The 24,999-nt window shown below is 41.5% G+C and overlaps 2 protein-coding genes across 8 annotated transcripts in view; one reads left to right on the forward strand and one right to left on the reverse strand.

Annotated features, from left to right (window-relative positions):
* LOC124148562 (fatty acid CoA ligase Acsl3-like) overlaps positions 1 to 507 on the reverse strand; it is a 48,836-nt gene extending 48,329 nt beyond the window's left edge. The window contains exon 1 of the mRNA XM_048391436.1: positions 404 to 507. The gene's annotated coding sequence lies outside the window, so the exon portion shown is untranslated. The remainder of the gene's footprint in view (positions 1 to 403) is intronic.
* LOC124148563 (WD repeat-containing protein 73-like) lies at positions 493 to 23,437 on the forward strand. 7 transcript variants are annotated; one of them, XM_048391443.1, is made up of 13 exons: positions 519 to 586; positions 1,580 to 1,701; positions 3,729 to 3,836; positions 5,644 to 5,755; positions 6,026 to 6,093; positions 7,398 to 7,486; positions 11,600 to 11,688; positions 12,795 to 12,862; positions 17,451 to 17,496; positions 17,746 to 18,374; positions 18,831 to 19,219; positions 22,867 to 22,903; positions 23,180 to 23,437. In XM_048391443.1, the coding sequence occupies exons 4-13, from the start codon at positions 5,736 to 5,738 to the stop codon at positions 23,392 to 23,394; spliced, it is 1,650 nt and encodes a 549-aa protein (XP_048247400.1). In that variant the 5' UTR covers positions 519 to 586; positions 1,580 to 1,701; positions 3,729 to 3,836; positions 5,644 to 5,735; the 3' UTR covers positions 23,395 to 23,437. The 7 variants fall into 7 exon arrangements, 6 of the variants coding, with proteins under 6 accessions (XP_048247398.1, XP_048247401.1, XP_048247396.1 ...); XR_007219745.1 differs by lacking the exons at positions 1,580 to 1,701; positions 5,644 to 5,755 and adding an exon at positions 20,552 to 20,590 and having other exon boundaries at positions 506 to 586; positions 23,180 to 23,272; XM_048391440.1 differs by lacking the exon at positions 5,644 to 5,755.
* The last annotated feature ends 1,562 nt before the right edge of the window (positions 23,438 to 24,999 follow it).

A 24,999-nucleotide genomic window follows, 5' to 3' on the forward strand; every position in this document is an offset into this window, starting at 1 on the left:
GACCTTCCAGTTCACAAGCTGTTTACGAGGTTACGTTCTACGTCTCACTGGATATTAGAATTAGCCTAGTAATAGTATGTAGATGGGGGTTTTCGGTAATTATTTACTGTTCAGTGGACCGCTTATTGTGAAATGGCGAATGATGCTTCATGTATCTTCTCTCTGGAAATGAAGTCTGATAGTATACATGATACATCATTAGATCATTCTTATTTACGGTAACACTATAACAACAGCAGCGCAATGAAAGCCTAGGCCTATTGGAGACTGATATTAGCCACAGACAAACGTCGACCTTCAAATAAATGCCGATCAACATACAACATATGCCTGTAGCACAAAAGGCCAGTGCTTCATAACCAACCACAATACGAAGTGTTACAAGGAAATTAATTACACTCACTGTCAAATCACTAGTATAAACAAGTCTCGTCTGCTCGGGTAGCACGCCGAACGCAAAATCGGTAGGCACAACGCGGGCATTAACTTCCGCTTCCGGAATCACCGGCATGCGCAACACGTGTTGTTTACACCTTCAGGAACAGGCGGTATGATGACATCTCATTAGTTGACACAATCAATAAATGTACGCTGGTAATTACACCACGGTTTGCTTCTTGTTAATTAGAGATTGTATCGCGTTGAGGGACCTTATTCCAACATAATTAGCATCATCAGCATCTGAGTCTCATCTCGGCCTAGATGCAACTGACGGTGATCAGAGGACAGTACCGTCAGTAATCAAAACGCTTTGGCATAAGATCGATTTTCCAGACGGACATGTTTTGTTAAAGTTATTGTCTTGTAGGTCAATGTGACATTCCGGAGGGACATTAGAATATATTCGCAATGCAATCGAAACAATGGGAACAATATTACCAATGGGTCAATAGGCCAAGATGGATCTATATTAGGCCTTGTCATGAATATTGGCAGATTGTCCAAAAGAAATAGTTGGTATAAAATTAAATTACCTTTAATCCACTATAAATATAGCATGGACAGTGGTGGAGAATCCTTTGGATATGATGAAAAGATTTCATACCATATGCAGTGGTGACCATGTTCTGTCCATCTTCCGGGAGCAAGGGAGTTAACTGACTTTAAAGCCCAGTTTCCACCCTTGCGAACTAGGCTGGAATTCCGGAGTTGGCATTTTGGCTGTACTGACGAGTCTATGCATACTCAAAACAAACTAACTAGACATTAGGTACGTAAACAACATGCATTTCAACGTGCATATTTCGGTCGACTGCAGGATTTGCAAAGCATGTTTACAGCTAACCAGTGATAGAAACTAACTGTTTTAGTCCACTAGTCCTTATAATGATAGCATATAGCAAAACCCTTAAAAATGGCAAATTTGTACTAGTCCTTATGATACCTTAACTATTGGGCAGTTTGGCAAGGACTATAGGACTATTGCCAATTTCTAACGCTGTTAACTGGGCGATGACAGATATTTTGCAAATTTTTTCCTATTTTTAATCAAGGTGCTCAAGTGATTTGATGCACTTTGCTGAGTCAGACCCATTTTATTAAAATATAGATCTTGATTATTGATCCATTTTGTTTGAAGCAAATGCACTTGGTTATGAGTGATGGAAGCAGATTGGTCAATAGGAGGGACATAGAAGGGACATAACTCATAATAGCCACTGGTGGCGCTACGATGGAGCCTGGAAATTCCAGCATAGTTCGGTAAGGGTGGAAACTGTCCTTTTAGTCCTGATGGCAGCTTGGTATTTTACTATATTTCAAACACTGGTACCCCACAGAGACCATGTGGTGTCTGTTCCCTGCAACTATAGTGCAGCATGACTCCCTATGATTCAGCGTCACTCCATATGTGATATCATGTCTATCTAACACTATTCTTGATTACTATATCCAAAAGGATAATTTGTCATGTTAGAATAGCATAATAATCCACAGTGATCAAGGAAGAGTTTATCTCGGTTACAGTGAGTGGGAGAATGCTGTACACTACAACCAGAATCTTTCAAGGTTTATCTCTGCGAATGATAAAGAATAGATTCTGGGGCTGGCAAAGCGATAGTTAATACTTGAGAGCATGATGTAGAGTTGTGATGATGACTGCAGATCAACTATAAGCTATAATTAATTATCATGATTGATCTGTTCGTGGAACAATTGTTTTCAAGTGTGCCACAGTTTATTGATGACAGATGTTTAGGCGTGCCCTTTGGAAGCTTAGTGTACGTGCCAACAGGAAGAATAATTGTAAGTGAAAAACAGCTTAAATAATTGAAATTCTGTTCATTCGTTCATCATATCCTATATGTTTGTCAAGTTTACTTGTGCTAAGTACTGTTCTCACTGGCTTCACATGATAAGAAAGTCACACGAATACAAGGAAGTTCAAACCCTGGACAACAATTTGTATCCTTGATTTGCAGTCACACTGATGTGCTCATATTGTGTTTGGGAATTGGTTTGAAATAATTTATCTTTGATTTGGAGAAGCAATTGGTCATCAATTAATGAACAGTCAAGAGTGAAAACATTTTTTATCTAAAATTAGAGTTTATTTTTCTGTATCTTTCATGTCGAAAACAGGGTGGGTGGGTACATTTTGTTAACTCAGTGGCTTCATGAAAAGCCTTTCCATTACAAGAATGATAGAAAACACTGCTTCTTTGCTGCAACTAATGACAAGGTGTTGATAATTAACAGATTATGACACTAGTGTGTGTAGCCCAGTTGATGACCCATGTACTGGAGAGCTGAAGGAACAGGGTTCCATCCCTGGCTGCGTTATGCCCAAAGACGTTAATAGATGGTACTTGCTGTTACCCTGCCTGGCGCTCGGCATTAAGAGTCTAAAACTAGGACTGGTCGGCTCGGAGTCAGTATACTGTGTCTGAGTGGGGTATACATGTTAAACTGCTGCATGCTATCTCAGTGGGCTAGCACTATAAAATCGGCATTAGTCTGAAGTAGTCCAAGCAGCCACACACAAACACACATGCATTCATGTCCTTATGTTAGTGCAATAATCTTGGATGCAGCATTAAACCCCATCTCACCTCTCCTCCATGTCTTTGCCCTTGGGTACATTGGCCCTCATTAAGTTTCAGCACAGTCTATGCTTGTGTGTCTCGCCAGAGTGGTGAACGTCCAAGACCTACTTCACGTCATGCCTTACCTCATTAAATTGACTCTAGCGATATTACTGAAACACTATTAAAGCAGTTTTAAACCAAACCCACTCACTACCTGACTCTATTCATTGCTCACCACGGATTTTTTCAATACTTTGTGTTGTGGTAAATTCTAACCCCCATTTTCATTTATACAAGGATATCCTAACATTAGGAAATGTTTCTCTGGCATCGGATGTCACTTTTAGAATCTGCATTGTTCATATTTCGCACGTCGTATGAAGCAGAATATGTTATTCATGCTTGACATCTGACATTGCATTAATGAGCCGAGTTCAGTTTGTGCTCAGTCTTGTTTGTTGATATTTTTGTTTGAAAAAAAATGTTGCTCCATCATCAATTTTAATAAAAAAACATATATAAAAAGTCTACCCTTCTCCTCAAGTTTGAGAAAAATATAATTTACTTTATGCTGCCTTCAACATTTTGTGGATATACCAGTTATGTTGACCATAGGTAGGAACAATATGCCATGGATCTGATTCTTTTGTTAGAATGCTGAAATACATGGTGCTCGTTTCCGATAATGTCTGTTTGATCCAGATCACACAGAAGCTTGCTTCAGTCATAGAGGGCAGAGCGGGAACACTCGTCTTGCAACAGTTGAGCCATGGAAATGGAAGAGGACTGGCTGTTTGACTCTATAAGAAAGTAAGGAATCATAAATGTTGCTGAGCCCCCTATTGTTTCACCATTACATTGGGGAACATGGTGGCCCCGTCTATTGTGCCGCCATTCACTGTGCCCAGTTGCCTCCCCGAGACTTAGAAGAATCCTATGATCAGTGATTTGACTCCCAGATCCATCATGCTTCTGAGTCTATATTTGTCAACAGTAAATGCAGAGTTGACTCTGCATCAGTACTTCATCGGCAAACTGTACAATGCCCGATACGGGGGCACGGGTGTCCCAGTCGTCCAAGACCCCGCGATTCACTGTGCAGAGTTGGGTCCCTTGGGTCCCTATGATTGTGGGTTCGAATCCCGGTTCGCCACGGTTATGTTTCTGGGTTTGTTAGCACCATAACCATGCTCATGGGTTTCACTGAAGTGGTAAACGTCTGAGACCTGCTTTCCCCCCACATTAAGCTGGCACGCCATGATATAACTGGAATACTGTTAAAAGCGGCGTTAAACCCAACTCACACTCACATACTCGATACGCTTACCGTATTCAATGTAATAAGCGCCCACTGCGATAATTGCTAATATTGTGGCTCGTGAACAATCCCAATTAGCACCCCTTCCGATCGAAGTACACAAGACTTATTTATTTGGGTATAATACGCCCTCATGTGTTATATGCCCCCTTAATTATGGGCAATTAAATTCTGGAAAAATATATCTGTCATATATAAACATTTCAGGCTGTCAGCATAAACCAGGAAATTTATCTTTCAACTCTTTTTTTTCACCAAAATAATATTCTAAAAAGAGCCCTATTTTTCTATTTTTGAGTGCGCCCTGGGCGCTTATTACGTCGAATACGGTAATTTGGCATCGAACCCCATGTGGATTGTCTATGTTGTCCTTGCATCAGTACTTATAAGCAAGTACAAACAAATCTTTTAATTCCTCATAACCTTCTTTGGTCGTCTTTCGGATACGAAACAAGACTGACCAGCTTTTTCTTGCTGCCTATCATAATACACTACGTAAAATTTGTCTCTTATTATTTTCTCATTCAGAATAGTTTACTTGGCTGAGTGTCCTGTAGATGTGTATAAGTCGGTTGTCCTTCTTTACCTTTATGAGTGAGTCTATTGACTCTATTCCCAGTCTAATCACAGGAGTTCGTATCTAAAAATAGACGCCCTCATGCATATTCATGACCATCTCCACACGCAAGCCTGAAGGGCGAGAAGGAATGCAACAGAAAACTACTGCAGGGCCCGACTCGATATTTCAACAAATTATTACGAACGGGAAAAATATACCCACACTGACACTACAGTAACCGATTGCTTTTCTAACTTGTAAACGGCATTTTTGCCAATTTGGTACGATAAAAACACCCACCTATACATCAAAATTTAATAAAAATCTACACAAGCATCGGACACGAAGCTGGGTCCGTCTTTCATACTTGCCCTACTTCCGGAATGATACGGACTGAATGAAGAGACAAGGGAACTAATCCCAACAATATGTACCCCACGTGTAGATCTAACGGGATCCGATCTCACAACTGATCACCGACGACTTGATGATGAACTTGAAGCTCGCGTGTGGAAATGGTCATGAATATGCATGAGGGCATCTGTTTTTAGATACGGACTCCTGTGGTCTAATGAATGGGTTTTCCTGCAGAAAATGTTGGATATGCAGTATCGAGATATGTATCGTATTGTGGCTTCTGTATCGAGATTTGTATCGCATCGTGTGACACCTGTATTGTGACATCCCAACTTTGAATACAGAGCTTGATCTTGTTCCAATAATGTTAAGGTTCTTTTTAGGGGGAGTGGAGTGGAGGAGAGAAGAATAGAGGGAATTTCCTCAGCTGCAGTCTGTCATACAGACCTTGAAACAGATATATCCAATACAGCCCATGCAAGTCTATAATATTTGGCAAGTGTAGATTACTGCAGTTTCAGGGGAGAGAGTCTCTGGGTTCTTTTGCTTTATATTTCATAAGTATAACTTAACCACTGTTTTTATCAGTAAAATATGTTCATTTTAGAGACTAGATGTTAGTCTACCTCAGCACTTGTAGGTTACTTAAATGTAAAACAACCAAACCCTTATTTTGTAAATTATGCAGAATGGCAAGTTCCAGCAAATGGACATGCTTGCTGTTGCACAATTGTCATCTCGATGGTTTGTATCATGTTATTCCAGGTACAAGAGCCTGTACATGTATGACCTGCAGAAACCAGTCCAGGCTGCTGATTGGCTATCATCTGACTGTAAGTCTTCAGTGATTGGTCAACAGAACTAGGGCATTAGCATATCAACTTAGGTCATCCATGAATTATGACTTGTGTGGGTCTTTGTCAAAGAACTGGCTGATTGTGTGTCATGATACAATGTGTGACCTGGCTGATTGTGTGTCATGATACAATGTGTGACCTGGCTGATTGTGTGTCATTGTGATTACAAAGTGTGACCTGGCTGATTGTGTGTTATGATACAATGTGTGACCTGGCTGATTGTGTGTCATGATACAATGCGTGACCTGGCTGATTGTGTGTTATGATACAAAGTGTGACCTGGCTGATTGTGTGTCATGATACAATGCGTGACCTGGCTGATTGTGTGTTATGATACAATGTGTGGCCTGGCTGATTGTGTGTCATGATACAATGTGTGACATGGCTGATTGTGTGTCATGATACAATGCGTGACCTGGCTGATTGTGTGTCATTGTGATTACAAAGTGTGACCTGGCTGATTGTGTGTCATGATACAATGTGTGACATGGCTGATTGTGTGTCATGATACAATGCGTGACCTGGCTGATTGTGTGTCATTGTGATTACAAAGTGTGACCTGGCTGATTGTGTGTCATGATACAATGTGTGACATGGCTGATTGTGTGTTATGATACAATGCGTGACCTGGCTGATTGTGTGTCATTGTGATTACAAAGTGTGACCTGGCTGATTGTGTGTCATGATACAATGTGTGACCTGGCTGATTGTGTGTCATGATACAATATGTGACCTGGCTGATTGTGTGTCATTGTGATTACAAAGTGTGACCTGGCTGATTGTGTGTTATGATACAATGTGTGACCTGGCTGATTGTGTGTCATGATACAATGCGTGACCTGGCTGATTGTGTGTCATTGTGATTACAATGTGTGACCTGGCTGATTGTGTGTTGACCTGTAAAGATCCGGGGTAGAATAGGACTTCCGCAACCCATGCATCATATGCCAATGGCATGGATTGATGCTCATGATGTCAATCACTGGGGGAATATTGCTGAGTGCAGCATGAAACAACAAACCAACAACCAACTGATTGTGTGTCATGATGCAATGTGAGACGTGGCTGCTTGTGTGTGACTGATTGTGTGTCATAGTGATTACAATGTGTGATCTGGGTGATTGTGTATCATTTTTATTACAATATGTGACATGGCTGATTGTGTGTCATCTTGCTCCAACACTGTTGATTGTTTCCTGGCCCATACTTATAACATAGAAAGTTGTGGAACAGCATTCACTCTGTCCACTGTTACAGCTGTATTTGTATTGTGTGTGCAGGTTTGGTTGTTGCCACATCAGACGAAAGGAAACATGAACTCTTGGAGTTGTCTCTCCCTGCCCAGGTGTGTGTGCAGGAAGACAGTTCTGTGAGTATAGTCGGACATTGTCATTAGTCTGGAGTTGTCTCCCCCTGCCCAGGTGTGTGTGCAGGAAGACAGTTCTGTGAGTATGGTCAGACATTGTCATTAGTCTGGAGTTGTCTCCCCCTGCCCAGGTGTGTGTGCAGGAAGACAGTTCTGTGAGTATGGTCGGACGTTGTTATTAGTCTGGAGTTGTCTCCCCCTGCCCAGGGTGTGTGCCGGAAGACAGTTCCGTGGGTATAGTCGGACATTGTCATTAGTCTGGAGTTGTCTCCCCCTGCCCAGGGTGTGTGCCCGAAGACAGTTCTGTGGGTATAGTCGGACATTGTCATTAGCCTTGAGTTGTCTCCCCCTGCCCAGGTGTGTGTGCAGGTAGACAGTTCTGTGGGTATAGTCGGACATTGTCATTAGCCTTGAGTTGTCTCCCCCTGCCCAGGTGTGTGTGCAGGTAGACAGCAGGATTACAACATTGTACAGTGTGTGACCATGGATAGATGTCTCATTATGTGTCTAGTGTTTTACAGAGACTACACGGCTACAGTGGTTTACAGTAGATGTGTGTAGAAGGCTACAGTGTTTTACAGTAGATGTATGTAGAAGGCTTCAGTGTTTTACAGTAGATGTATGTAGAAGGCTACAGTGTTTTACAGTAGATGTGTGTAGAAGGCTACATTGTTTTACAGTAGATGTATGTAGAAGGCTACAGTGTTTTACAGTAGATGTATGTAGAAGGCTACAGTGTTTTACAGTAGATGTGTGTAGAAGGCTTCAGTGTTTTACAGTAGATGTGTGTAGAAGGCTACAGTGTTTTACAGTAGAGATATGTAGAAGGCTACAGTGTTTTTCAGTAGATGTGTGTAGAAGGCTACAGTGTTTTACAGTAGAGATATGTAGAAGGCTACAGTGTTTTACAGTAGATGTGTGTAGAAGGCTACAGTGTTTTACAGTAGAGATATGGAGAAGGCTACAGTGTTTTACAGTAGATGTGTGTAGAAGGCTACACTAGTTTGGAGTAGATATATGTAGAGGGCTACAGTTGTTTACAGTAGATGTGTGAAGAAGGCTTCAGCGTTTTACAGTAGATGTGTGTAGAAGGCTACAGTGTTTTACAGTAGATGTGTGTAGAAGGCTACAGTGTTTTACAGTAGATGTGTGTAGAAGGCTTCAGTGTTTTACAGTAAATAACTGAAAAAGACTACCATGTTTTACAGTAGATGTATGTAGAAGGCTACAGGGTTTTACAGTAAATAACTGAAGAAGACTCCCATGTTTTACAGTAGATGTGTGAAGAAGGCTACAGTGTTTTACAGTAGAGATATGTAGAAGGCTACAGTGTTTTACAGTAGATGTGTGTAGAAAGCTACAGGGTTTTACAGTAAATAACTGAAGAAGACTACCATGTTTTACAGTAGATGTGTGTAGAAGGCTACAGTGTTTTACAGTAGATGTATGTTGAAGGCTACAGTGGTTTACAGTAGATGTGTGTAGAAGGCTACAGGGTTTTACAGTAAATAACTGAAGAAGACTACCATGTTTTACAGTAGATGTGTGTAGAAGGCTACAGTGTTTTACAGTGGATGTGTGTAGAAGGCTACAGTGTTTTACAGTAGATGTGTGTAGAAGGCTACAGTGTTTTACAGTAGATGTGTGTAGAAGGCTACAGTGTTTAACAGTAGATGTGTGTAGAAGGCTACAGTGTTTTACAGTCAATGTGTGTAGAAGGCTTCAGTGTTTTACAGTAGATGTATGTAGAAAGCTACAGTGTTTTACAGTAGATGTGTGTAGAAGGCTTCAGTGTTTTACAGTAGATGTATGTAGAAGGCTACAGTGTTTAACAGTAGATGTATGTAGAAGGCTACAGTGTTTAACAGTAGATGTGTGTAGAAGGCTACAGTGTTTTACAGTAGATGTGTGTAGAAGGCTACAGTGTTTTACAGTAGATGTATGTAGAAGGCTACAGTGTTTAACAGTAGATGTATGTAGAAGGCTACAGTGTTTTACAGTGGATGTGTGTAGAAGGCTACAGTGTTTTACAGGAGATGTATGTAGAAGGCTTCAGTGTTTTACAGTAGATGTGTGTAGAAGGCTACAGTGTTTTACAGTAGATGTGTGTAGAAGGCTACAGTGTTTAACAGTAGATGTGTGTAGAAGGCTACAGTGTTTTACAGTCAATGTGTGTAGAAGGCTTCAGTGTTTTACAGTAGAGATATGGAGAAGGCTACAGTGTTTTACAGTAGATGTGTGTAGAAGACTACAGTGTTTTACAGTGGATGTATGTAGAAGGCTACAGTGTTTAACAGTAGATGTATGTAGAAGGCTACAGTGTTTTACAGTAGATGTGTGTAGAAGGCTACAGTGTTTTACAGTAGATGTGTGTAGAAGGCTACAGTGTTTTACAGTAGAGATATGTAGAAAGCTTCAGTGTTTTACAGTAGAGATATGTAGAAGGCTACAGTGTTTTACAGTAGAGATATGTAGAAGGCTACAGTGTTTTACAGTAGATGTGTGTAGAAGGCTACAGTGTTTTACAGTAGATGTGTGTAGAAGGCTTCAGTGTTTTACAGTAGAGATATGTAGAAGGCTACAGTGTTTTACAGTAGATGTGTGTAGAAGGCTACAGTGTTTTACAGTAGATGTATGTAGAAGGCTACAGTGTTTTACAGTAGATGTATGTAGAAGGCTACAGTGTTTTACAGTAGAGATATGTAGAAGGCTACAGTGTTTTACAGTAGAGATATGGAGAAGGCTACAGTGTTTTACAGTAGATGTGTGTAGAAGGCTACAGTGTTTTACAGTAGATGTGTGTAGAAGGCTACAGTGTTTTACAGTAGATGTATGTTGAAGGCTTCAGTGTTTTAAAGTAAATATAACTTTTTGCAAAACTTCTTTATGATCTGAGCTGCAGAATACATTTGTTTCTGGTTCCATGAGAACCACATAAGGCATCTGATGACTTTCCTTAATAAGACCATGCTAATGGACATGTATTTCAGCCTTGTTAAGGCACTTCTTTAAGAGACATATATGGATGAACAACTACTTTATTACAATTGGGAGCGACGTTATCAAGCAAGTGTTAGAACCTACATCAAACGTTGCACCTAAATGTTATAAAGAAATTATTCAACCATAAATCTTATTCCTTACTTAGTACTCCAACTTCTCAAAGCATCCCAAAGAAGGTCTCCAATAGATCATGCCAGTTTTAAGAGCTGACAAAACTGGGGATCCAGTGGCGAGACTCAGTACCTTGGCTGAACAGGTGTCACTCTGATGCTGTGGATCGTTGCTCGGGATCTAGCAAGTGTAAGAACCTACAGCGGAACATCACTACTAATTGTAGTAAAGAAGTTGTTCATCCATATATCTTATCCCCAGCTTTTTTCACATTAACAAAACAAACATAAGTGAAGCTCCGTGACTGAAGTGAGGAATGTTGATAATAAAGCAATATGGGCAGTAAATGAACACTTGCCCAGGCAAACCAATGACAAAGAGCATGAGCAATGGTCCACACCATCGGGACACAACGACAAGCCATCAGGTCCCCGTTCCACAAAGCAGGGGGCACGGGTGGCCCAGTCGTCTAAGGCGCTGCGATTCACCGTGTAGAGCTGCGTCCCTTGGGCACGCCAGAAACCTATGATTGTGGATTCGAATCCCGTTTGCCCCGATTATGTTTCTAGGTTCGTCAGCACCATACCCGTGCTCGTGGGTTTCACCCAAGTGGTAAACGTCTCAGACCTGCATCACTTCGGGCTTTCCTCCCACATTAAGCTGACACGCCGTGATATAACTGGAATACTGTTAAAAGCGGCGTATAACCCAACTCACTCACTCACTCATTCCACAAAGCAATTGTAGCACTACGACTGTCGCAAGTCTATGTTAAAGAATGTGAGTTACGATTGCCTGAGTGCTACAATCGCTTTGTGGAACGGGGCCCTGGACAGTAACAGAGCCTGACTACCAGGGCCCTGTTTCAGTCAGGTCTTACTACAAGGTACTGAGGACTGTTCACCCAGAATCTCCACATGGTGTAAAACTCCATGAAATTTACTTTGAGGGTCATTTGTGAAAGAATTATATTAACTTTAAATATTTCTCCATGCACATCAGGGTTTGACGAAAGACCGAGATTTCCAGGTGGTAAATGGTGGCTTCACAGACAGCTCTATCATATCTCTACATCATCTGCGCCAGGCAAGGTGAGTGGACACTTGACTATATGTCAGTTGACAGCCATGTACTAACAATGTTTGCGAACCGTGAAGATCCAGGGTAGAATAGGTCTTCAGCAACCCATGCTTGCCATCAAAGGTGACTATGAGGCGACTAACGGGATCGGGTGGTCAGGCTCGCTGACTTGGTTGATGCATGTCATCATATCCCAATTGCGTGGATCGATGCTCATGATGTCAGTTACTGTATTGTCTGGTCCAGACGTGATTATTTACAGACGGCTGTCATATAACTGGAATATTGTTGAGTGCCATGTTAAACAATGAACAAACACATAAACAATGTTTGCAGTAATGTTCTGTAGATCGATAACAAGGAAACTGTGTGAAAATCTTCCAATAATCATGCTAATGACATTTGTAATTCTTGATGTAGTTTTTGAAAAAAACTTGTTGATTTTGTAAGAGTACTTATTGCATTTTCCTGAAATAAGCTTAATAATATTGTTAAAAACAATACTGTTGAACTAAGGGATTTTAAAGGAGTCTACTGGCCACCAACCAGTTATCACCATTTGTTCCATGTTATTTCTGAAATATTCCACGTATAAAGTTGACTATACCGATAACTAAGATTTTGGTGAAACTGAGCAAATGCACTTATTTCTGTCCATTGAAAAAGTTTGGTTAGATTTCTGTTCTAACGCGATGAGAGGGAATCAAAACAGTATAAATAAGACTTTCGCGTCGTTTAACTGGACCAGTTATCACCATCGACTGAACAGCATGTGCCACATGATCAGGAAGACTGATGTAGTTTTACAAATTACATATTTATTATCTCTAGTTTCACTCTCAATTATTTTAATTATTATGATTTTTAAAATAGGCTTTATCTATTTGTCATCTGCAAACTGATAAACCAATATTCCACAAATTCGATCTACTCATGTTTATCCATAACACTATGTACTATATTTCGGAGTCTATTTCGGTTTTTCATTTTGGGAAAGACTGATCTGTACAAGTACAAATATGTCATGGCCCAAAGAAGAAATAATTTAACCCTTATCAGCTGCTGTTTTAGTTGGATTTGGATTTCTTTGCTGCATCAGTGAGTTTCCATGCTTCAGGAAAGTGTTGGCGTGTGTAAGGGGAGACAACTCTGTAGAAACCTGGCAGCTTGGGTCAGAAGATGGAAGTAAGTTGATTATAGAAAAGACATGAAATGTAAACACACAAGTATATCACGTCTACAGTTTTATTTACCACAGTGTAAGGGTTCTACCAATACCTTTCATTGTAGATCAGCCAGGACACTTACAGTTTCCTTGTGAGACCTCTGATGTGTCAGTTGAGCAGATTTCATGAAGACAGACTTTTGGTGTGTGAGCCAATATATTGAAGAGACTGTGAACATAACTGACTAACCATTAGGCAAGGAAACATGTGTAGTGTTTTAATTCATGTGATGTTGCCATATTATGGCTCTTTAGAAGCTGACAAAAGGTACTAGTTATTGCCTACACATATCAAGTATTGAATAAGCTTCATGCCATACAACCCTTGATTGGAAATCATGCCCTTACTGGATTAAGTCGTCAGGATGAAGTTGTAATCCGAAGGTGTCGTATTGGACACAGTCATTTGACTCATTCCTTTTTATTGAAGGGAGAAGATCCTCCTCAATGTATACCTTGCCATAGTCCTTTGACTATAAAGGACACTTGTTGGAATGTGTGGATTTCGCACTTATTCGTCAACGCTTTTACACAGTTCAAACTATTTCTGAACTTTTCAATACCGTTTCTAACCACGTAGTTTTAGCCTATCTGAAAGGAATTAAACTGTATGAAAAGATATAGATTTTAAATTTTGAATATCAGTTTTTACTGTTTACTGTGATAATGGACTGAGGTTTAGTGATTGTCATCATTACTTTTAAATAATGTTGACTAAAGGAAATTGCTTTTGTTTTTCTAGCCGCGAATAGCTGGAATATTGCTGATGCGGCTTAAAGCAACATTTACTCACTCACTCACTCACGCCCTCACATACCCTGTGGTACAGAGTGGTAACTGCTCATCAGAATGTTCAGATTTTGTCTCCAGGACGGGAAAGTCGACATATATATATATTTTTTATTCTCCTGTTTTATTGAGGTACATGTGGAGCACAGATGCATCATCACAATGTTAGATTACAAGCTTATGTTCTGGTCTTGTATTTTGGTCTAGTAGTAGGGATGAAAAGGGATTGAAAACTGGATTACTTTTGTGTACCAGTGTGATGGCAGATTTGTGAAATGAAATGGCTCTACATAGAGTACCATGAATCATTGTTCAGATATTTAGTTGTAAGTGCCATTTTGGGATTTTTGGGATTCATTGAATCTTTTCATGTGTATATGATACTATTCATCTACTGATATACAAGCTGACCCTTTGGGAATCCATTGCGGAGTCACTAAATGTGGAGTTGGCCCTGCACAATGTGTCATGTGGTTCAGTGTGTGTCATTTCCTGAAGGTGGTGATTATCAAGCTTATTTAGCTTCAAACAGTGACACATTCTCACGCTGCCGGACACATTTTCACACTGCTTGACACATTCTCACACTGCTTGACACATTCTCACACTGCTTGACACATTCTCACACTGCCTGACACATTCTGACACTGCTTGACACATTCTGACACTGCTTGACACATTCTCACACAGCCTGACACATTCTGACACTGCTTGACACATTCTGACACTGCTTGACACATTCTCATGCTGCTTGACACATTCTCACGCTGCCTGACACATTCTGAAACTGCTTGACACATTCTCACACTGCTTGACACATTCTCACACTGCTTGACACATTCTCACACTGCTTGACACATTCTGACACTGCTTGACACATTCTCACACTGCTTGACACATTCTGATGCTGCTTGACACATTCTGACACTGCTTGACACATTCTCATGTTGCTTGACACATTCTCACGCTACCCGACACATTCTGACACTGCTTGACACATTCTCACACTGCTTGACACATTCTAACGCAGCCTGACACATTCTGACACTGCTTGACACATTCTGACACTGCTTGACACATTCTCACACTGCTTGACACATTCTGACACTGCTTGACACATTCTGACACTGCTTGACACATTCTCACTCTGCTTGACACATTCTCATGCTGCCTGACACATTCTGACACTGCTTGACACATTCTCACACTGCTTGACACATTCTCACACTGCTTGACACATTCTCACACTGCTTGACACATTCTCATGCTGCCTGACACATTCTGTTGCTGCCTGACACATTCTCACACTGCTTGACACATTCTCAAGCTGCTTGACACATTCTCAAGCTGCTTGACACATTCTCACTCTGCTTGACACATTCTCACACTGCTTGACACATTCTCACACTGTTTGACACATTCTCACACTGCTTGACACATTATCATGCTGCCTGACACATTCTCATGCTGCCTGACACATTCTCACACTGCTTGACACATTCTAACACAGCTTGACACATTCTCAAGCTGCTTGACACATTCTCAAGCTGCTTGACACATTCTCATGCTGCCTGACACATTCTCATGCTGCCTGACACATTCTCACACTGCTTGACACATTCTCACACTGCTTGACACATTCTGACACTGCTTGACACATTCTGACACTGCTTGACACATTCTGACACTGCTTGACACATTCTCACTCTGCTTGACACATTCTCACACTGCTTGACACATTCTCACACTGCTTGACACATTCTCACACTGCTTGATACATTCTCACACTGCTTGACACATTCTCATAGTGCCTGACACATTCTCACACTGCTTGACACATTCTGACACTGCTTGACACATTCTCATGCTGTCTGACACATTCACATGCTGCCTGACACATTCTCACACTGCTTGACACATTCTGACACTGCTTGACACATTCTCACGCTGCTTGGCACATTCTCACGCTGCTTGACACATTCTCATGCTGCCTGACACATTCTGACACTGCTTGACACATTCTCACACTGCTTGACACATTCTCACACTGCTTGACACATTCTGACATTGCTTGACACATTCTCACTCTGTTTGACACATTCTGACACTGCTTGACACATTCTGACACTGCTTGACACATTCTGACACTGCTTGACACATTCTGACACTGCTTGACACATTCTCATGCTGCCTGACACATTCTGACACTGCTTGACACATTCTCACACTGCTTGACACATTCTCACACTGCTTGACACATTCTCACACTGCTTGACACATTCTTACGCTGCCTGACACATTCTCACACTGCTTGACACATTTTCACACTGCCTGACACATTCTGACACTGCTTGACACATTCTGACACTGCTTGACACATTTTCACACTGCTTGACACATTTTCACACTGCTTGACACATTCTCACACTGCTTGACACATTCTCACGCTGCCTGACACATTCTGAAACTGCTTGACACATTCTCACACTGCTTGACACATTCTCACGCTGCCTGACACACTCTCACACTGCTTGACACATTCTCACACTGCTTGACACATTTTCACACTGCTTGACACATTCTCACGCTGCCTGACACATTCTGACACTGCTTGACACATTCTCAGGCTGCCTGACACATTCTCACACTGCTTGACACATTTTCACACTGCTTGACACATTCTCACACTGTTTGACACATTCTCACACTGCTTGACACATTATCATGCTGCCTGACACATTCTCATGCTGCCTGACACATTCTCACACTGCTTGACACATTCTGACACTGCTTGACACATTCTCAAGCTGCTTGACACATTCTCAAGCTGCTTGACACATTCTCATGCTGCCTGACACATTCTCATGCTGCCTGACACATTCTGACACTGCTTGACACATTCTGACACTGCTTGACACATTCTGACACTGCTTGACACATTCTGACACTGCTTGACACATTCTGACACTGCTTGACACATTCTCACACTGCTTGACACATTCTCACTCTGCTTGACACATTCTCACACTGCTTGACACATTCTCACACTGCTTGACACATTCTCACACTGCTTGACACATTCTCACACAGCTTGACACATTCTCATAGTGCCTGACACATTCTCACACTGCTTGACACATTCTGACACTGCTTGACACATTCTCACGCTGCTTGACACATTCTCATGCTGCCTGACACATTCTGACACTGCTTGACACATTCTCACACTGCTTGACACATTCTCACACTGCTTGACACATTCTGACATTGCTTGACACATTCTCACTCTGTTTGACACATTCTGACACTGCTTGACACATTCTGACACTGCTTGACACATTCTGACACTGCTTGACACATTCTCACACTGCTTGACACATTCTCACGCTGCCTGACATACTCTCACACTGCTTGACACATTCTCACACTGCTTGACACATTTTCACACTGCTTGACACATTCTCACGCTGCCTGACACATTCTGACACTGCTTGACACATTCTCAGGCTGCCTGACACATTCTCACACTGCTTGACACATTTTCACACTGCTTGACACATTTTCACACTGCTTGACACATTCTCACGCTGCCTGACACATTCTGACACTGCTTGACACATTCTGACACTGCCCGACACATTCTCATGCTGCAGGCTGTCTTGATGAAGGCAAGACTTTGCTCACTACAATTTGAAATCTAAAACTTTTTACCCGGTATAGTTGACTCTTGAGATAGATATTGATGATTTTCTTTTTCAGATCTGATCGAGAAAATAGGTGTTTTGTGCAGCAAGAAGCCTACATGGTGAGGTTGATTGATCATAGAAATCCATGTGCGAAGATGGTTGTCTTGCATGCTGAGCAATCAGAAAATTGAGGGATCTTGGGAGCAAAGATTTGTTGATAAATTCTTGTCAAGGTTTTCATGTAATGATGGGCCTGTGTGACATTTGGTACACCCACCCACCCACCCACCCACCCACCCACCCACCCAAGAGCACAACACCTTTGTGATTCATAGTGAAGATGCACAGTACTTATCTCCCTTGTTCAGCCACCCGTCACAGTTGTGTGATCCGTGGAGAATTATATTTATACAGTGTTTTTGTCCCCATGTCCAGCCACCCTGCTCAGCTCTGTGTTCTGTGATGAATAATACACAGTACTTATCTCCCTTGTCCAGCCACCCGTCACAGTTGTGTGTTCTGTGGAGAATTATATTTATACAGTGTTTTTGTCCCCATGTCCAGCCACCCTGCTCAGCTCTGTGTTCTATGATGAATAATACACAGTACTTATCTCCCTTGTCCAGCCACCCATCACAGTTGTGTGTTCTGTGGAGAATTATATTTATACAGTGTTTTTGTCCCCATGTCCAGCCACCCTGCTCAGCTCTGTGTTCTATGATGAATAATACACGGTACTTATCTCCCTTGTCCAGCCACCCGTCACAGTTGTGTGTTCTGTGGAGAATTATATTTATACAGTGTTTTTGTCCCCATGTCCAGCCACCCTGCTCAGCTCTGTGTTCTATGATGAATAATACACAGTACTTATCTCCCTTGTCCAGCCACCCGTCACAGTTGTGTGTTTTGGATGACAGCTGTCTGGTGTTTGGCTCCGATCTGTCCAGCCTCTCTGTAGCCGACATCAACACACAGCAAACAGTGGCCCACATACAAGGTTGGTTAAAAGCGCACCTGCAATATTCTAAATGTCTGTTTTCTTAAGGAAATGTATTCAGTTGATAACTGTACTTTTCATTTGTAGAAACGTTGCAGAATTTCTTCGCATTAATAGTACTGGTTCACACATTTGTGACATTTATTCTATTCTGTATCCAAGGTAATTCCACCAATTGCTTAGATTGCACATGTGCACCTCTGTTAAGGGAGTATTGGCAGGAGGCTTGTGCCTTATTTCCTTGTCTGAATGAACCATAACAAAACTAAGGCACAATAGATTTTGCTTTGCATCATCTTGAAATGTGGAGAGTTGGAATCTATTTGCTATCTCTGCTGATGAATTTTACTCCAAGTCCAATGTCGTCCTTGAGGGCAGGATGTTATCGTCTATACAGAATAGCACTATGTTGAAAAAGTACCATTTAAAGTTTGATCTTGTATCTCTTTTTGTCAGATTGTCAGAGAGACATTATTATTTCCAACATGCTTCAACAAGACCGCTGTGTGTTGACTTCGGGTCGTACATCAGGAGAATTGTTCCTTCTTGATCCTCGATCGCACACTATAGCAGTGGAGCAGGTGTTGGACAAGACCAGTGCACAGCAGGTGTCGGACAAGACCAGTGCACGGCAGGTGTCGGACAAGACCAGTGCACAGCAGGTGTCGGACGCCTGTCCCCGCAGAGACACATGGACACTGTGTGAAGACAAGTCCAAGGCAGTTGTGCTGCAAATGTGTAGTAGTGGTGTGATGCGTGTTCGAGACTGCAGGAACTTGAAGCATTGTGTGAAAAGTGTACAGACGAAACTCCAGGCAGTTGAGCCAGGGGAGATAACTCTCAGTGTAAGTGCCATGTTGACAGTTAATGATAGTCATCAAGTCATGCTAAAAGTCTGGAAGATCACAGTGGAATTCTCTTTCTGCACGAAGCACCAGTACAATATCTTGATGAAACTAGGTCACAAAACATACAATGAGGTTCACAAACCCCAAATCAAATCTCAAAATGGAATAACTCCTTTATGGCTACCTTTAACCCTCATGGTGCCTGGACGTCAGTCAGCCTGCAAACCGCTCAGTGCCGCACTGTGATGACGTCGCGGTTACAAAAACATATACATTGTTTAAAAAGTGTAACAACGTTCTTATTTCTTCACACAACGTTACGAAATTATACGACATAATAGATCTTTAAATTTCCTTTCGGTGAGTCTAAAAGTTGTTGCAAAATGAGTTTATTGACATTCTGGTGCCATCGTTGAAAGTGTTAGTAGTCCTAATTTTCGTGTTTTTCTTACTTTTTGTGAATATTGAAACATCCCCATGACCACATGAACACCGATACTGTGTCTTGTCATAAATATATGTTATTTGAAATGAATAACATTTGACAGGAAATACCTTCATGGTTCTAACCATATGACATTTATTTAGATGTGTGCCGAAACAGAGATATGCGCATGAATGATTTGACTTGCAAATAATCGAGAGAAAAAATATCAGTTTTCACGATGTCAAAGCAAATTACGGGAAGTTGACATGAACTGTTTTCCATGTAAAATGCTTCATTTATTTGGTTTACACAAATGATATTTTGTAGCACCACAATGGAAAGAAATGTGTGTAAGGCTATTCAAATTTTAATGTAAATAATCGTCTGTGAAAATTACAAGTCGTTACAATATTTACCGATGTAAAAATTGTTTTTGTCATGTTTACCTCATAGAATCTTCAGCGCACGCTGGTCACGAATACGGATTTAAATAAATGATATTTTCTTATTTTAAATAGACACTTCCAACCTAACGTCCCTCAATAACTAGTTATCCGAAGTTTGTTAAAACATAATAGACGGGACAGCGAGTAACACTACACAGACTGCACGTACTATTTCTCGAACTGAAATGGCCGCCACTTGGTATTCGCGACATGTAGGCCTATTGTATGAATGTACCGTACTTATTTGACATTACATGCAATCAATAATAGTAAACATAAAGATATCTGAATAATAATCAGGCGTTTGAATATCCGTCCTGGTTAACTTTTCGACTGATATTGGTCTCAGCATTCAATTCCAAATTTCACTTGCCGATCGCTTGCCAACTTGAACCTGTGTCCAACTCGTGTCTTGCTCTCACATGACATAAACATTTAACGTTATCCCTCATGCAGATGGTTCAATGAAACTACCACTGATCGAGCATCTTAGGGGTAAGTTCATATATCCTCCACTGGTTATCTTTATGGGTTTGCACATTTGAGTACCGCCGAGACAAAAATGAAATTTGACCAAGACGACATGTGATATCTTGACCATCCTATCAACTTGTCCGATTGACTATTTCCTCGCGATAATTTGCGCGACTTGGCACTGCATTCAGCGCAGAAGACCAGTTATGTAAATAAACTATGTTGGGAATAATATCCAAAATTTCATTGAGAGTTAGGTAAACAAATGACAATATTTAGCTGATTTAGTAGGTGAGACCGGGGTGCAATTTGTAATATCCAGTCTAGATATCTATATCCCAATTGAAATGGATTAAAAAAGAAATAGACACAGCTTCTAATCAACACCTTAATAATTAATCATTGAACAAAATAATTATTTCACAAACATGAAATTAACTGAGACACTGATTTTTTAATTTTTTTAAAAACCCGTCCCAATGCATCCCCAGGTGGATTGTGACATTAAAGACATGGATAGATAGATGTTGTCTGTATGTAACTAGTTATTGTTCAGGACTCTATAACTTCACAAAGAAACAACTAATTAAATGTCAGACTATAACTAATTCTTTGACCGGAAGATATATGCAGATCAGCTCAATAACAATGTCTGAAAATATTTACGTGTATGTGACATGGGTGCATAATCAAAATTTGCCGTCATTCGCTTGGTGTTCAAACATGGCAGAAAAAGGCCGAGAAGAGCGGTAGACACTTTACTAATATTGCCATATTTCGCAATCCGTAGCATCGTATAAATTATGAGTTACACGATGTTAAAGCTAAGATGATTTGGGTGATGATGGTTATAATTTTGACTTTGTGCACTCAGTGTTTGATATCTAAATTCACGGTTTAAAAAGGGCATTTTCTCGGGACCATATATGTTCCCTTGGCACTATGCAGGTGTGAAAAGTGAGGGACCATATATGGTCCCGTGGCACCAAGAGGGTCACTGGATATGTGAATTATTTGGGAAATCATTGAGACAATTCCTGAAGAGTTGCAAGTATGAATAATTTCAAGTGCCTATTGGCAGTCTTGCTTATTGTGAAAGGTGCCAAATATATGGATTATAGTCGGCACAACCATCCCTATCTTCTGTATAAATCACCCCTATCTTCTATGTAAACCATCCCTATCTTCTGTATAAATCACCCCTATCTTCTGTATACACCATCCCTATCTTCTGTATACACCATCCCTATCTTCTGTGTAAACCATCCCTATCTTCTGTGTAAACCATCCCTATCTTCTGTGTAAACCATCCCTATCTTCTGTGTAAACCATCCCTATCTTCTGTGTAAACCATCCCTATCCTCTGTGTAAACCATCCCTATCTTCTGTGTAAACCATCCCTATCTTCTGTATACACCATCCCTATCTTCTGTGTAAACCATCCCTATCTACTGTGTAAACCATCCCTATCTTCTGTGTAAACCATCCCTATCCTCTGTGTAAACCATCCCTATCTTCTGTGTAAACCATCCCTATCTTCTGTGTAAACCATCCCTATCCTCTGTGTAAACCATCCCTATCTTCTGTGTAAACCATCCCTATCTTCTGTATACACCATCCCTATCTTCTGTGTAAACCATCCCTATCTTCTGTGTAAACCATCCCTATCTTCTGTGTAAACCATCCCTATCCTCTGTGTAAACCATCCCTATCCTCTGTGTAAACCATCCCTATCCTCTGTGTAAACCATCCCTATCTTCTGTGTAAACCATCCCTATCCTCTGTGTAAACCATCCCTATCCTCTGTATAAACCGTCCCTATCCTCTGCATAAACCATCCCTATCTTCTGTGTACACCATCCCTATCCTTTGTGTAAACCATCCCTATCCTCTGTGTAAACCATCCCTATCCTCTGTATAAACCGTCCCTATCCTCTGCATAAACCATCCCTATCTTCTGTGTAAACTATCCCTATCCTTTGTGTAAACCATCCCTATCCTCTGTGTAAACCATCCCTATCCTCTGTATAAACCGTCCCTATCCTCTGCATAAACCATCCCTATCTTCTGTGTAAACTATCCCTATCCTTTGTGTAAACCATCCCTATCTTCTGTGTAAACCATCCCTATCCTCTGTGTAAACCATCCCTATCCTCTGTATAAACCGTCCCTATCCTCTGTATAAACCGTCCCTATCCTCTGTATAAACCATCCCCATCCTCTGTATAAACCGTCCCTATCCTCTGTGTAAACCATCCCTATCCTCTGTGTAAACCATCCCTATCCTCTGTTTACAGAGTTGCCCGACTAATGCAGACTTGGTGGCAGTTACAGGTAGGGCTAATTTCACTCCTCCGACTCTCAGGAAATTATGTTGTTGTCTGTGCTTACAGTATAAATGTTTCTAGAAATTCTTTTTAAACCAAAACTTTTCATATTTCCCTTGAGTAAATGATCAGTATTTACTGAGTAGATTTATATGTATTTTATTCATGCTCTGTTTAGCCTGGCTTTACACACATGTACCAATATGCTGAGTGTTCTGTGTGAGTCAACCACTCCACCCCCAGAACTGATTGCAACAGTTCAGTACTGGTTGTATTTTTCCAGGTTTTGATGGCTGTGTACAGATATATGACCGAAGCAAGTGGGGAGATGCTGATGTTGTCACACCAGTGTTTGTTCACCAAGGCCACATCGCTGACAGAGAAGACCCATCACAGGTCATTGTGACGTCGCAGCATCTCTGGTACCCATGGAAACAGGGAACATTGTTATCTGCTGCGAGTGATGGAGGTCTTCACATATTTCAGCCAGTTTTATGAAATGATATGGATTTATTTTTTTGATAAAAAATATGAACATAAATCTTGGTTTCTTCTCTTTCTTTGATGATGGATCATGTCTTTGTTCTCCCAGTGATGGTGTCGTGATCAGTAGGCAGATGTTCTCCCAGGGATGATGTCTGGATCAGTAGGCAGATGTTCTCCAAGTGATGGTGTTGGGATCAGTAGGCAGATGTTTTCCAAGTGATGGTGTCAGGATCAGTAGGCTGATGTATTCACAGTTATGGTGTCGGGATCAGTAGGATGATGTTCTCCCAGTGATGGTGTTGGGATCAGTAGGCAGATGTTCTCCAAGTGATGGTGTTGGGATCAGTAGGCAGATGTTTTCCAAGTGATGGTGTCAGGATCAGTAGGCTGATGTATTCACAGTTATGGTGTCGGGATCAGTAGGATGATGTTCTCCCAGTGATGGTGTCGGGATCAGTAGGCTGATGTTCTCCCAGTGATGGTGTCGTGATCAGTAGGCTGATGTTCTACCAGTGATGGTGTCGTGATCAGTAGGCTGATGTTCTACCAGTGATGGTGTCTGGATCAGTAGGCAGATGTTCTCCCAGTGATGATGTCTGGATCAGTAGGCAGATGTTCTCCAAGTGATGGTGTATGGATCAGTAGGGAAAGATGTTTTCCAAGTGATGGTGTTGGGATCAGTAGGGAATGATGTTTTCCAAGTGATGGTGTCGTTATCAGTAGGATGATGTTCTCCCATTGACGGTTTTGGGATCAGTAGGCAGATGTTCTCCCAGTGATGGTGTCTGGATCAGTAGGCTGATATTCTCCCAGTGATGGTGTCAGGATCAGTAGGCTGATGTATTCACAGTTATGGTGTCGGGATCAGTAGGATGATGTTCTCCCAGTGATGGTGTCAGGATCAGTAGGCTGATGTATTCACAGTTATGGTGTCGGGATCAGTAGGATGATGTTCTCCCAGTGATGGTGTCTGGATCAGTAGGCTGATATTCTCCCAGTGATGGTGTCAGGATCAGTAGGCTGATGTATTCACAGTTATGGTGTCGGGATCAGTAGGATGATGTTCTCCCAGTGATGGTGTTGGGATCAGTAGGCAGATGTTCTCCAAGTGATGGTGTTGGGATCAGTAGGCAGATGTTTTCCAAGTGATGGTGTCAGGATCAGTAGGCTGATGTATTCACAGTTATGGTGTCGGGATCAGTAGGATGATGTTCTCCCAGTGATGGTGTCGGGATCAGTAGGCTGATGTTCTCCCAGTGATGGTGTCGTGATCAGTAGGCTGATGTTCTACCAGTGATGGTGTCTGGATCAGTAGGCAGATGTTCTCCCAGTGATGATGTCTGGATCAGTAGGCAGATGTTCTCCAAGTGATGGTGTATGGATCAGTAGGCAGATGTTCTCCAAGTGATGGTGTTGGGATCAGTAGGGAATGATGTTTTCCAAGTGATGGTGTCGTGATCAGTAGGATGATGTTCTCCCAGTGACGGTTTTGGGATCCGTAGGCAGATGTTCTCCCAGTGATGGTGTCTGGATCAGTAGGCTGATATTCTCCCAGTGATGGTGTCAGGATCAGTAGGCAGATGTTCTCCCAGTGGTGGTGCCAGGATCAATAGGCAG

Source organism: Haliotis rufescens, unplaced genomic scaffold, assembly GCF_023055435.1.
Source record: "Haliotis rufescens isolate VD_foot unplaced genomic scaffold, xgHalRufe1.0.p SCAF_9, whole genome shotgun sequence".
NCBI lineage: Eukaryota > Metazoa > Mollusca > Gastropoda > Lepetellida > Haliotidae > Haliotis > Haliotis rufescens.

Bases quoted from the DNA above. Each gene is read 5' to 3' on its own strand.
- LOC124148563 (XM_048391441.1), top strand. From the start codon at position 3,796: ATGGAAATGGAAGAGGACTGGCTGTTTGACTCTATAAGAAA. The intron at 6,094-7,397 runs GTAAGTCTTCAG...TTGTGTGTGCAG, and splicing joins TGATTGGCTATCATCTGACT to GTTTGGTTGTTGCCACATCA. The intron at 7,487-11,599 runs GTGAGTATAGTC...CATGCACATCAG, and splicing joins GTGTGCAGGAAGACAGTTCT to GGTTTGACGAAAGACCGAGA.